Source organism: Macrotis lagotis, chromosome 3 (assembly GCF_037893015.1).
Source record: "Macrotis lagotis isolate mMagLag1 chromosome 3, bilby.v1.9.chrom.fasta, whole genome shotgun sequence".
NCBI lineage: Eukaryota > Metazoa > Chordata > Mammalia > Peramelemorphia > Peramelidae > Macrotis > Macrotis lagotis.
The window spans coordinates 271,788,070-271,801,936 of NC_133660.1; the positions used below are offsets into that span (position 1 = coordinate 271,788,070).

At 41.3% G+C, this 13,867-nt stretch overlaps 1 protein-coding gene across 4 annotated transcripts in view; it reads left to right on the top strand.

Moving 5' to 3' along the window:
• The window catches only part of CSTPP1 (centriolar satellite-associated tubulin polyglutamylase complex regulator 1), a 187,701-nt gene that overhangs the window by 35,634 nt on the left and 138,200 nt on the right, over positions 1 to 13,867 (top strand). For 3 of the 4 annotated variants that reach the window (XM_074230588.1, XM_074230587.1, XM_074230589.1), the window contains exon 2: positions 7,588 to 7,690. In XM_074230588.1, the coding sequence (XP_074086689.1) occupies positions 7,588 to 7,690 (103 nt within the window). Of the gene's footprint in view, positions 1 to 7,587; positions 7,691 to 13,867 lie in introns of those variants that run through there. The other variant, XM_074230590.1, reaches the window with a different exon arrangement.

The window sequence follows — 13,867 nt, forward strand, 5'->3', positions numbered from 1 at the left end:
AGCAGTGGAGTTAAGTGACTTGCCCAAACTCATACCACTAGTAATTATTAAGTCTTTAAAATAGGATTTGAACTCGGATCCTCCTGACTCTAGGACCAGTGCTCTATCCACTGTGCCACCTAGTTGCAGGCTGGGGAGGTCTATGTGGGTAACAGCCAGGTTGGTCACAGCCCTTAGGGAGCAAAAGTCTGTCCAGGGCTGCAGCCTAGAAACACCAGTGCCGCAAAGCTCTGATCTGCTGAGGAATCCACTTGACCAACTCAGAGGAAAAAAGAGGGAGAAGAAATACATAACCAGATAGAAGGGGAAGAGAAAAAAAGAACTATAAAGACAATTTGAAAGTGAAATGAGTAATAAATAATAAGAGGAGATTGGGGTAAGAAGGGGACCAGTGGGAACAAAATCACCTTTAAAAGGTTAAAGTACAGGGTAGCTAGGTGGCGCAGTGGAAAGAGCACCAGTCCTGAAGGAGGAGGATCTGAGTTCAAATCCAACCTCAGACAAAATTACCTACCATGCCCCCATGCCTATCTTTCTACAACCTCTCCAACACTGACTATTGACATTTTTTGTTAGGGTTGTTAGGATTTGCATTTCTTTTATTATTACTGATTTGGATAATTTTTCATATGATCTTGAATACTTTGCATTTTTTTTTTTAGTTTTGCAAGGCAGTGGGGTTAAGTGGCTTGCTCAAGGTCACACAGCTAGGTAATTATTATGTGTCTGAGGCTGGATTTCAACTCAGGTCCTCCTGACTCCAGGGCCAGTCCTCTATCCACTGTGCCACCTAGCTGCCCCACAGTTCTTTTTTTTTTTTTTTAGTATTTTTTTTTGTAAGGTAATGGGGTTAAGTGGCTTCCCCAAGGCCACACAGCTAGGTAATTAATAAGTGTCTGAGGCCGAATTTGAACTCAGGTCCTCCTGACTCCAGGGCGGGTGTTCCATCCACTGCACCACCTAGCCACGCCCCCCCCAGTTCTTCTTTAGAAGAATATATACATATATATGTGTGTGTATATATATATATATATACATATATACATATATGTATATATATATATATATATATATCCCTTGACCATTTGTTGGAGCATAGCACTTAGTCCTATATATTATTAATTGTTTCTATATCTTAGATACCAAATATTTATTAGAGAAATTTGAGACAAAATTTTTTCCCCATTCTACCATTTCCCTTCTTATCCTAGTTTCATTGTTATTTGAATACTAGCTTTTCAGTTTTTAAGTAATCAAAGTTGTTTATTTTATCTTTTATAATTGTCTCTGTCTCTTGTTGATTAAGAATACATTACATAAGGGGTGGGTGGCACAGTGGATAGAGCACCGGCCCTGGAGTCAGGAGGACCTGAGTTCAAATCAGGTCTCTGACACTTAATAATTACTTAGCTGTGTGGCCTTGGGCAAGCCACTTAACCCCATTTGCCTTGCAAAAACCTAAAAAAAAAAAGAATACATTTCATAACAGTATCTGTGAGATGTATAAAAATTTTTTAATAGTATGATCTTTAATATTAAGATCATAAATCCATTTTGAATGTTTTATGGAGTGTGGTGTAAGATGTTGGTCTAAGTTTAATTTCTGCCAGACTAGTTTTCCAAGCAGTTTTCATCACATAAAATCCCGTCCCCCCCCTGCAAATTTGTTTCCTATTTTATCAACCATTGGGATATTGAGTTTCGTTTTCTCTGAGTCTCCATCTAATCTGTTCCACTTATCTACCTCTCTAGTCTCAATTTTTTTTTTCATTTTATTGGCTCGTTTAATCCATTTGTCTTTAAAGTTACAGGAGTCAGTTTTATATTTTCCTCCATCTGTCCCCCCCCCACTTAAGCTGTAAACACAGAATTATGTTTTTTTCAGTCACTTTAACCTTTTTTTTTGCAAGGTGGTGGGGTCAAATGACTTGTCCAAGGTCACACAGCTAGGTAATTATTGTCTGAGGTTGGATTTGAACTCAGATCCACCTCCTTCAGGACTGGTGCTCTTTCCACCTAGCTACCCTGTACTTTAACCTTTTTTTTGTTAGGTTTTTGCAAGGCAAACAGGGTTAAATGGCTTGCTCAAGGCCACACAGCTAGGTAATTACTAAGTGTCTGAGGTCAGATTTGAACTCAGGTACTCCTGACTGCAAGGATGGTGCTCTATCTACTGTGCCACCTAGCCGCCCCAGTACTTTAACCTTTTAAAGATGATTTTGTTCCCACTGGTCCCCTTCTTACCCCAATCTCCTCTTATTATTTATTACTCATTTCACTTTCAAATTGTCTTTATAGTTCTTTTTTTCTCTTCCCCTTCTATCTGGTTATGTATTTCTTCTCCCTCTTTTTTTCCTCTGAGTTGGTCAAGTGGATTCCTCAGCAGATCAGAGCTTTGCGGCACTGGTGTTTCTAGGCTGCAGCCCTGGACAGAGTTTTGCTCCCTAAGGGCTGTGACCAACCTGGCTGTTACCCACATAGACTTCCCCAGCCTGCAACTAGGATCTCCATGGCACTGAAAAGGAGGGGGTAATACCAGGGCCTAAGTTGTGGGTTTTGATGTAAGCCTGTGGTGTATCGTTGGGTCTGTTAGCACAGCCTGCTGCTGGTAGCCTGGGAGGAGAGAGCTGATGAGTGAATCCTGGGTTAGTAAGCCCCAGTTCTGGGGGTTCCCCCACTTCTTTTGGCTTTTAGATGTCCTAGACCACATTGACAGTTGAAGTTGCTTTATCTTTGGTGTATAATTTGTTTTAGAAAGATATGAGAGGTTGTTGGGATCAGAAAAAAAAATATCTAGTCTGCCTTCTTGTTGCTTACATGACCCAGGAGTCTCTGCTTATTGGGAAAAAACTTTCATTATTAATCAAATTACATGTTTATAAGTTAAACAAAAAAAAAGAGAGGCATCATGGTGTAATAGAGAGCTAGACTTGAAGTTTGGAAGACTACCTTTAATTATCTACCTTTAATATTTAAGAATAAGGCACTTCTATAACTGAAAGTTAAATTGAAAGTTTAAAAAAAATCATACCAACTCTATTTGAATAAAAGCAGAAATTTCAAACAGCCCTAGGGAGCAGTCCTTCTGAAAATTTCAAATACAATGTCAATAAACTTATCTAAAAGTACAAAGTGCTGACTATTGGAAAACCAGTTGGCATTTCTATTCATCTATGCAATTAAAGCATATCATTAATTGATGATGCCAAGTAAAAGATGATTTTAGTATCAAATTATCTTGCTATTTTTTCTTCCCATTTTAGAATCTGTTTTGACTTCATTGATTGCTATCTTGCAAACCACTAATGTCATGTATTACTTCAAAGAATAAAGAATTGCACGGGAAAAGCTGTGTAAAGATATTATCAAAGACATGTAGGTGGGCCAGTCCCGTAGTAAGAGTGAGGGATAACTAGGGAGAAGGCAGTGTGCTCCATGGTACTGATGCAATGCCAGTTGCTGCACAGGATCCCGCAGTATGTTGGGTGGGGGTCTCTGTTGTAGATTTCTGGGAGCACGTGGATGAGAATCACTTGGGATAGAAAGCAATAAAGGAGTGTCCTCTGTAAGTTGGATGGTTGACTCCTCTGTGTAAGATCCAAAAGAATTGTGGTTCAAAGCTTCATTCTCAGTTTGGATCATCTGTAAAAGACTTCCATAGAATAAAAACTACTGTTGATTAAAATACATAGATACAAAAATCTGATTTGTTGAAATCCATTTTGTTTGTGTTTGCAAAGGTGATTAACTTGGAAAGTCCTTTTGGAGAACAAATCACAAAAAAGCAAACATGTTATTCAGCTCAGCTTTGGCCAGGTACCAATTGTGAAATCCCTACCATCACCTCCAGACTTATTTGTGGTTCTGATAGTTAAGCTCGTTTATTTTATATGCCTTCAGTAAAATACTTTTCTAATGAAGAAGAATTAATTGTCTTCTGTTTGTGATCAGGGTGAAAGGGGTAGTTCTTGATGCCCACTCACTATTTAGGGAGATCAGGTGATCTTCCATGTTTTCTTGAGTGATGAGACTGTGATCAAAGGACAAATAAGAATGTTGATTAATTTTTTAGAAATGGCAACATGCTCATAATTTTTGTAGCTTTTTTTTTGATTACTACTCTAGAAAGTGTTTATTTCATTTTATCGGCTGAAAAACAGAGACCCCAAGGGAAACATAGTATAGTGGAAAGGTGCCTTAGAGTTCTTGGACTCAGGAGTCTTGAATTTGAATCCTGCCCCCCCCCAATTTACAGTATCTGTGACCCTGGACAAGATCTTTCATTTAAGAAATGGGGATCAATAATGCTTGTATTCCCTCCCTGAGAGACTGTGGCAAGGAAAAACTTTGTAAACCATAAGATGCCATTGAAATGGAGATCCCAGCTCCTCTGAGGTGGTCCTCAGCTTGTGACTCTCAGGTTGTCCTGTTGGGTTCTCAAGGGGTGATCACAGCCTCAAGGTTTCAGAGGTACTCCATTGGGCCTTATTCCAGCCAAAAAGATCATGTTAGCCCAGCTAAGATAGCAGAGTAGGATCTGGAGTTCACTGGGTGGGAAGGCACCTTCATAAGGAGCACATATCTCCAGGCACTTCACTCATGCATTATTGGGCCCCGATGCCTTTTCTTTTCTCAGGCTATCCTCCTACTGCTCTTCTCCCAGGAGAGCCTTTAGTTGGCAGGCTGTTTGTGAGCATCCTGGGGCTGCCTATTCTCTGAAGCTAGACTCCTGAGTTCGAGTCTTTTCTGATGTCCATGGATGGGTGGGTCCCTTCTCGACTGCCTCTACTGACTGACTCCCTGTGTCTGCTCCTGCTCCTACCATTTGGGGGGGGGGGTTCTATGGAGATGATTGGCCAGCTGGGCAATAGGAGAGAAAAGTCAAAAGCAAAGCGTGATCCCTTATTGAGAGCTTCTTCCTCTATAGGTGACTCTCTGCTGTCTGCCCAGGGGTCACACTCTGCAAAGCTCTCTCTTGCTTTATTTTTTTTAAATATTTTGTTTTTCCAACTACATGCAAGAGTAGTTTTTACCATTCATTTTTTTGCAAGGTTCTGAGTTTTACATTTTTCTCCCTCACTCCATTTCCCTCCCCATCTCCCTCTGACAGAAAGCAATCTGCCATAAACTCTACATTTATAACCATAGTAAACGATAGATCCCTATTGATCATGTCTTGAGAGAAGAATCAGATCCAAATGGAAGAAAGAAAACATTAGAGAGAAAAAAATGAAATAATACACAAGACAACTTTTAAAAATTGATGATAACAAGCTTTGGTTTTCATTTAAACTCCACAGTTCCCTCTCTGGATTGGATGGTATTTTCCATCATAAGTCTTTTAAAATTGTCTTTGATCATTGTACTGCTTAAGTGATCAAGTTCATCATAGCTGATCATCATCCCATATTGCTGTTACAGTGTACAGTGTTCTTCTGGTTCTGCTCATCTCACTCAGCATCAATACATGCAAGTCCTTCCAGGCTTCTCTGAATTCCCATCCCTTATGGTTTCTTATAGAATAATAGTGTTCCATCACATACATATACCACAGTGTATTCAGCCATTCTTCAGTTGATGGACATTCCTTCAATTTCCAACTCCTTGCTAGTACAGAAAGAGATGTTATGAATATTTTTGTTCATGTGGGATTTTTACCCTTTTTCATTTCATTCACAGTTTTATTGCCCTTTGGACATTATTCCAGATTGTTCTCCAGAAATGCTGGATCAGTTCACCAGCAATGCATTAGCATCCCAGTTTTCCTATATTCCCTCCAACATCAGTCATTTTCCTTTCTAGTCATTTTGACCATTAGGATAGGTGTGAGGTGGTACCTAAGAGATGTTTTAATTTGCATTTCTCTAAGCAAAATGATTTAGAACAATTTTTCATATGATTATAGATAACTCTGATTTCTTTGAGACTTGCCTTTCCATATCCTTTGACCATTTATCAATTGGGGAATGACTTTTTTTTATATAAATTTGACTGTTCTCTATAAATTTTAGGAATGAGTCCTTTGTCAGAAATATTAGTTGTAAAAATTGTTTCCCAACTTATTTCATTTCTTTTATCTTGACTGCAGTGGTTTGGTTTGTGTAAAAAACTTTTTAATTAAATGTTATCAAAATTAGCGAGTTTATTTTTTATAATGTTCTCTATCTCTTCTTTGATCATAAACTGCTCCCCATTCCATAGATCTGACAGGTAAACTATTCCTTGTTCTCCTAATTGACTTATATTTCATGTCTAAATCCTACCATTTCAACGTCATCTTGGTATAGGGTATGAGACGTTGGTCTCTTGCCTAGTTTCTGCCATACTGCCTTCCAGTTTTCCCAACAGTTTTTATCAAAGAGGGAGTTCTAATCCCAGAAGCTAGGCTCTTTGGATTTATCAAGTAACAGATTACTATAATTGTTCCCTGATCTTTGGTTTCTGATTCTCCCCTCTATTTCCCCTCTGATTCCATCAAAGAGAACTTTCCACTGCATAAGAGGTCACAAGGGAGCTCAGACTGTGTCTTTGTAGTTTTTTTTTAAACATATTCATATCTGGTTTGTCTCTGTTTACCCACTCCTTCTATGAGTTCATCAGGTCACTTGGGGAAGATATCAATTAATCAGGGCTCTCCTGACAATTCCCCCACCCACCCACCCAACACAAAATGCTGAGGGATCATGGGATTGAAAAAAAGAACTGAGCCACCCTTATATTTTACAGATGATGAACCTGAGGCCCAGGGAGGTCAAGTAGCTTGGCTAGGGTCACAGTCAGATTCAAGCCTATCCCCATTGATCTTACTTCCTTTCTCCTTCATCCCTCTGTATGGTCCCATTGTAATTGTTGACATAGACTTGGACAGTTCTCAACTCTCAAGCCTTACTTTCCAGCCACAACCTATGTGAAAAATAGGATTTTTTTTCACAAATAGAATCACACTGAGATTTAATGCTATTATGACTTCCAAGATCAATGACACAAATGTGTACAATTGGTCCAGATGCTTACCCCCCACCTGTGTTTTAATTGGTGTAACTTCCTGGTGTGGAAACACTCTCCACCAGTTCAGATCTCAGGGAGTTGTCTCAGACCCCGAGATGTTCCCTAGTTTGTCTGTGGTTATAAGGCAATATTTAAAGGAGGACTTTGTGATTCTAAGGCCTGCCTCCCTCCGGTGCTTTTTCAGACCAGTAAATGTTTCCGGTGATTCAAAAAAAGCCTTTCCTTTCTTTTTTTTTCTACACCATCCTGAAGCATCCACTTCCCAGGCATGGAATCAGCTGTAGGAGTCTGTTCCTGGAGTGAATTATTCTGACAGGCGAAAGAATGGGGGGGGGGGGTTGCGAACCACTCTCAGGCCTTTCAGCTCCACCACAGCGTGGCTGCGGTTCTCCTCTCAGTCTGTCTCTACAACGCAAAGAGCAGAAAGAGAGGGTGACCCTGGGAGACATTGTAGGGCTGGTCTGCCATCCATGGGCAGCAGCCTCCTCTGTTACCTTCCTGGGAGCCCCGAGGACCGACTCCTCTCCTTTTGGGCAGAGCTTTGTGTATTAATCTCCTTCTCCCTCTTTTGGTCTGCAGCTCAACGACATGTCCTCACGTACATGGAGGATGCAGTGAGCCAGCTGCTGGAGAACAGAGAGGATATTAGTCAATACGGCATTGCCAGGTTCTTCACTGAATAGTAAGTACAGCGCCGCTGTGCCAGTGAGGCCAGCCCAGGGGAGGCCCTTGGATGCAGCCAGGGTACACGAAGAATAGAGCAGGACGCAGGCTGATTCTGGAGTGCCTGTGAATGGCCCTTGTTAGGAGGTTAGCCAAGGGCTGCCAGCCTGTGGCCAGTCCATGACTCGTCTTCCATGACCAGTCCCTAGTTAGACTCAATGCACAGCTTCTGGGCTTCCCTTTCTCTCTCATAGCTTTTCTTTTGTCCTCTTATAGGAGATGCTTGTTCCCCTTGAAGTTGAGGAAATATTGGATAGAGAAATATATTTTATGATTTTCATCTGTACCCTCTGTACTGCCCATGTATTCCCCTACCCCATTCCCATTGATCATGGTATTGAGACAAGGTTAATGAACTTGAACTATCTGGCCTCTTCCTGAAACCCTATCAACAAAACAATGGTCCCAGCCTTAGCCTAAAAGGATTAATAAGTCTTTGAAACTGCCACCCCCACCTACATATCTCTCAGTACCTCATCTTGGCTCCCTCCCTGTGAGTCCTCCTTAAAAGCTCATTCTCTCCTCAGCTGAGTTGTTAGTCTTCCTTTGGGAAGGCAGCCCTCTCAGGGAGAGTTGGATTTCCCCTCATAACCTTTCCATACCGCTCATCTTCTCATGACAGCTTAGACTGATTAAGTTGCTTGGGGATCAGTCTTTCTTTCCTTTAGTTTCGGCTAATCACAGCCATTGTCCCTAAAATTTCTTCTGGGTCAGAGTCTGTCTTTTACGTGTTTTCTTTCATGTTCTGCTCGAACCTTAACCAGCTACATTTTCTTCAGGAATCACTCTTAATGTTGTTTCACATGTGTCTCTTTTCCATGAAACCACTTTGGTCTGCCTATCACTTATTGGTGGTCAAGTCATTTTTGAAATCCATCATTCAATCAATTAGTAGACCTCTATTAAGACTTTATGAAGTGCCAAATACTGTGCAAAGAACTAGGCCAAAGAGACACAGAAAAAGCCCCCAGGCTCATGGGGAAGATATCATGACCAGAGGGGCAGGGTATTGCAGGTGTGAGCTACAAGTATAATACACCTTGCTTTGCAAAGGTGATCTCATTAAATCCTCACCACCACCTTGGGATTAGTCCCATTTCACAGATGAGGAAACAGAAGCAATCAGGTTAAGTGACTTGTCCAGGGTCACACAGCTAATAAATTTTCTGAATCCAAATTTGAACTCAGATTTTTCAGACTCCAACTTGGTATTTACAGTATCAGCAGATTGCCTTAAACGGCAAATGGGCCAGTATCACTGGATTGTAGAAGGAAGCCCAGGAAGAAAGAAATATAGAAAAGGGTTTTAAATAACAAGAGACCATTTTAAATTTGATTCTGGAAGTAATAGGGAACAACTGTGGTTTTGCAGAGTAGTGGGATGCAATGGTCTGGGCTGCCTTTTAGAATAATTTTTTTGGCAACTGGATCAAGGATGAACTGGTATCAAATGAGGTAGCAGCTGTGTCTGTGGAGAGATGGCAAGAAACTAGGGGAAAAAAACCCCTGAGTTTTGGCAACTGGTTGACTCTGTGGGCTGAGTGCAGAAGAGGGGTCAAGAATGATGTAGGGGTTGTGAGCCTGGACATTTTGGTAGGTAAGGGAGATTGGGGAAAGGGAGCATGTTTAAAGGGGAAAATACTGAATTCTCTTTTGGACCATAAGAGTTTGGGAACCTCCTCAATTCAAGATGGTCAAGAGGCAGTTGAAGAGTTTGGTCTGGAGCTCAAGAGAAAGGCTTGGATTGTATACCAACATCCAGGAGTCAACTCCATAGAGATGTTTACTGAACCCACAAGAGCTGATAATAATACTCAGTGAGATAGTACTGAGGAAGAAGAGAAGGGGGTCCATGATAGGTTCTGAGAATCTGATGTTCATCATCAGTGAACTCAGCCCAGGTGAAGCTGCAGCAAAGCAGACTGAAACAGTCAGACAGGAAAGAATAAGAGTATCTAGAGAAGAGGGAGGTCGAGGAGGACAAGGCTAGAGAAAAGGCTGTTAGACTTGACAGATACCATTGAGGATTTAACTGTTGAGGTAGGAAGCCAGATGGCAAAGGATTTAGAACCTAAAGTGAGGAAAGACAGAGGAGATTAACAGAAAAAGGACTGAGAGATGCAGAGAGATACCTAGGAAGGATGATAGGATCAAGTGAGAGTGTTTTTGAGTATATGAAGATATGGACGTATCTGTGGTCCGTGGAGAAGGAGCCAAGAGACAGGGAGATTGAAGCTCAGCAAGAGAGTTGGGAAGATAGAGGGGATATTCCGCTGGAGAGCACTGTAAGGGTTCACTGTGTAGAGGGGCTTGTCTTAGCAAGAAGTGTTACCTCCCATTCAAGACTTGTCCTGCCCTGGGGAGTACATTGCTGTGTTTTCTCTGAGAAATGTAGGTCACTTCAGTACTCTGTACTGGAGCAAGGATTTCAATCCAGATTGCTTTTACTCCAGATTTAGTGTGTTGATTCCCTTAATAGCAGTCATGTCTATGAAGCACTCTGAGCTCCAAGAACAGTAGATGTTACCCAATAGAAAGCATTATTATTATTATTATTGTTATTGTTGTCGAAATAGGATGTAGATGTAGCTGATAGATTGTTGATATGTTTTGATATTACTTTGCCCTTGCATCTTTAAACAGTCATTTGGTTTTTATTTTCCACTTTCCTGTTTTCTGGTTTATAGGGAGCTTTCTGAGGAAACAAGAGTTGACTCTTAGATATTGCCATCTGACACTGGTTTTGAACTCCAGCATGAGTTCCATTTTCACAGGCCATCTTCCTCAGTTCTCTTTGGAGAGTAGCCAACTGACTTAATGATCAACAGTTGGGTTGTTCTTAGGAGGTTCCTGATTCTCCCTGGATCTTAGGAAAAGCTGCTGATCTTGTAAATAAAATAAGAATCCATAGAGGCTTGAAATTCCATGTTCCTAGGAGGAGTGGGATTTCTGGGAACATAGCCAAGTCTTTCTCTCATTTTTCTAAAGGAGGATAAAGTGGAGAAAAGAGTCTTGCCTATTCTCATGGTGTGGTCTGAAGCAAATAGGCCAGGGAAATAGAAAACTAACAAGTGGGATTTCTAGGTTTGAAGGCCTTTTAATGTATTTTGTCCAATTGCCTCTCACCAGTTGGTATTTCTTCATGACGCTAGTGCCTCTTTTCAGCTTCCGTCCTCCTGTCCTTCTCGAAACTCTGCTCACTTCACCAGTAGTCTGTATTAATGGGTTCTCGTTTTCTTAGTAGTAGTAATTCTAATCTGCATAACTGATATCAGATTGCTTGGTATCTGGAGGTATCTTGGATACTTTGGATAAGGGAAGAAAGGAGGGAGAAAAATTTGTAACTCAAAATGTTATAAAAGTGAATATTGAGAGTTAGCTAGGTGGCACAGTGGATAGAGCACCGGCCCTGAGTCAGGAGGACCTGAGTTCAAATCCGGCTTCAGACACTTCATAATTACCTAGCTTTGTGATCTTGTGCAAGTCACTTAACACCATTACCTTGAAAAAACAAAAAAAAAAGTGAATGTTAAAAATTATCTTTTCATGTAATTGGAAAAAAATACTTTTTTTCTTTTTAGATTTTTTTTTGTAAGGCAATGGGATTAAGTGGCTTGCCCAAGGCCACACAGCTAGGTAATTATGAAGTGTCTGAGGCCAGATTTGAACTCAGGTACTCCTGACTCCAGGGCCGGTGCTCTATCCACTGTGCCACCTGTAGCTGCCCCCCAAAAAATACTTTTAAGAAGAAAAAATTAGTAATTATTGATTTGATTTTGTTCCCATTCTGTAGGATTCTCTTTGGTAATGCTCTACATTCTACAGTACACGAAGCAGTTTGTGCACCCATGTAGAACCCTAAAACTGAATCTGAAGCAGAATTAAACCCACGTAAATGAAGCTCTGGTTGTGTTTCTATAACACTGGCCATAACATTAATAAAATAATCTAAGAATTAATTTTTATCATTCTAGTGATATTGGCATTGACTTAGGGCTAGGGTGTGGGAAGGGACTAAATAGCCTCCTTTTTGCTAATTTAAAAAAAAATCCAAATGATTGGACATGAGAGAATACTTAGTTGTCATTTCTCATTTTACAGATATAGAAACTGAGATCCAGTTAAAGTCATACAGGCAGTAACAGGGCTGGGACTCCTGAGCTCAGGTTTCCTGATCACAAGTCTCATGTTTATTCCACTACACCTGGCAGCATTTGTCATGTAAACTGGTGCCGCGTCCATGAAATTAAAAATTGCACAATGTAGAAAAAGGAGCCCAAGCCTCACATCTCCTCAGATCTAGGAACCTCGATTTGCCTAGGGGCCGATTAAGACCCAGAGTGGGAAGAAGCCAGCATCAAAGCTCCGAAAACCTGTTTTTGAACAAGACTGAAGACTTCGGTGTATAAAGTTCATGGGATCATCTGATTGATCATTGGAAGATGCTTGAAAGATCACCCAAGTCAACCCCCTCATTTGACAAGAGACCCAAGGGTTCTCCTGCTATTCTCTGAATAGAGGTATCCTAGAGAGGAAGAACTAGAGGTGGACTTGGACCCTGGATCCATGTTGGGGGTCAGTAGGGCCAACTTGAACTGTAGATGCTGCATCTTTATTGAGGTTTGCTTCTTATTTGCTGGGTCATCTACTACTCTTTTCAGCTTGCTTCTTCCTTGGCTTTTTGAAACTCTGCTCACTTCCCCAGGAGTTTTTACGAATGGATTATCTTTTTTCTTTGTAATAGTAATTCTAATAGGTACTCCATTTTTTCTGGACACCATTTCTATAAATTAATTGAGTATTGTGGAAGGAGTTCTCTGCTTCATGGAGGAAAGGTCATGGCATAGTGGAGAAAGGGCTCAGATGCAGGAGACACCCGACTTCCTTTCTAGAGTCCTAACTAGGAACATTGGTATAAGGCAAGCATCACTCACTGAGCCTTGTAGAAATGGGCTCTTAATTGGGGGGGAAGATTGGATTCTGAATTCTTATAGGAGGGAAGGGAAAAGGGGTAAAGACAGAGACCTCGAGATACTAAGTGCCTGAGGTTCCTAGTTTAACGTTTTGGTCTAACCCTAAAGAAGTATTTATTTTTAAAGGTACATTTTATTGATCCTTTTGTATTTGTATTACAGTCATTTTTTAAGCTTATTAGGGTAAAAAAGAAATTGTTTTTAGTAGGTCCACAAATGTTCTCTAATTTTCTCCAAGAAAATGGATGAAGGCAGAATTTTCCTCTTGTGGACCTTTGTGGACCTAATTTTCACAGAATTAATTTTGTCATTATCAAAAGGCCTGGGAATATTATTCCTATTTCCTAGATGTGAACACCAAGGCTTAGAAAGGTGGCATGGCCACATTCACACAGGTAGTGAACAAGAGTCGAAAATTGGAGGAGCACCTCTGGATCTTTCCTCCAGATAAACCTCCCTTGTCACCTGGAGAAGACACCCAGGTCAGTGATGGTATACAGTGAGGTATACAATGCACCCACCATGATGCCTGCTCTGACCTTTGAGATGCCCAGGTTAGCTCCTTCTTTCTTCAGCCATTGCCCCTATTCCTGGCACCCTGAAAGTGCCTAAGACTGGCATGCCTGATTGTCAGACCGACCACTGTGCAGATCCCCTTGCTCAAAGGACCACCCTCTTTACCAGAGCAGGGAATTCTGGGCCGCAGGGACCCTGAACCTTCCCGAGGCCAGCTCCTCATTTTCCTGGTGTGGAAGAGAAGGGGTTGGTTCCCTAGTAGGTCAGTGTGAATATGGAACCTGGACCCAAGTTTTCCCAACTCCCCGGTCCAGTGTTGGCTGGACTGGCTCATACTGCCTCATGTCCTTGCTTCCCCATTTTACCTCTCTGAGGGATCTTAATATTGTATGACCCTCCCCTCCAAATGGTTGTGAGAGAAGCATTGAGTAGCCCTTGTTGGAGTGAGCCATGATTAGGGCCCCCTGTTTGAGGGTCTCAAGGCCCTCCTCCCCTCTGTAACACTTCACTTTCTCAAGACTTAGAGCTAAGCCAGGCAGCTTCTTGAGGTGTCCTCCAGCTTGGGAATCTGGCATCCTAGAGTCTTGGATGCTCCTGCATTTCCAGGGATGTGGCCAATAGTTGGTTCTTTTGGTTGTGTAATTAGA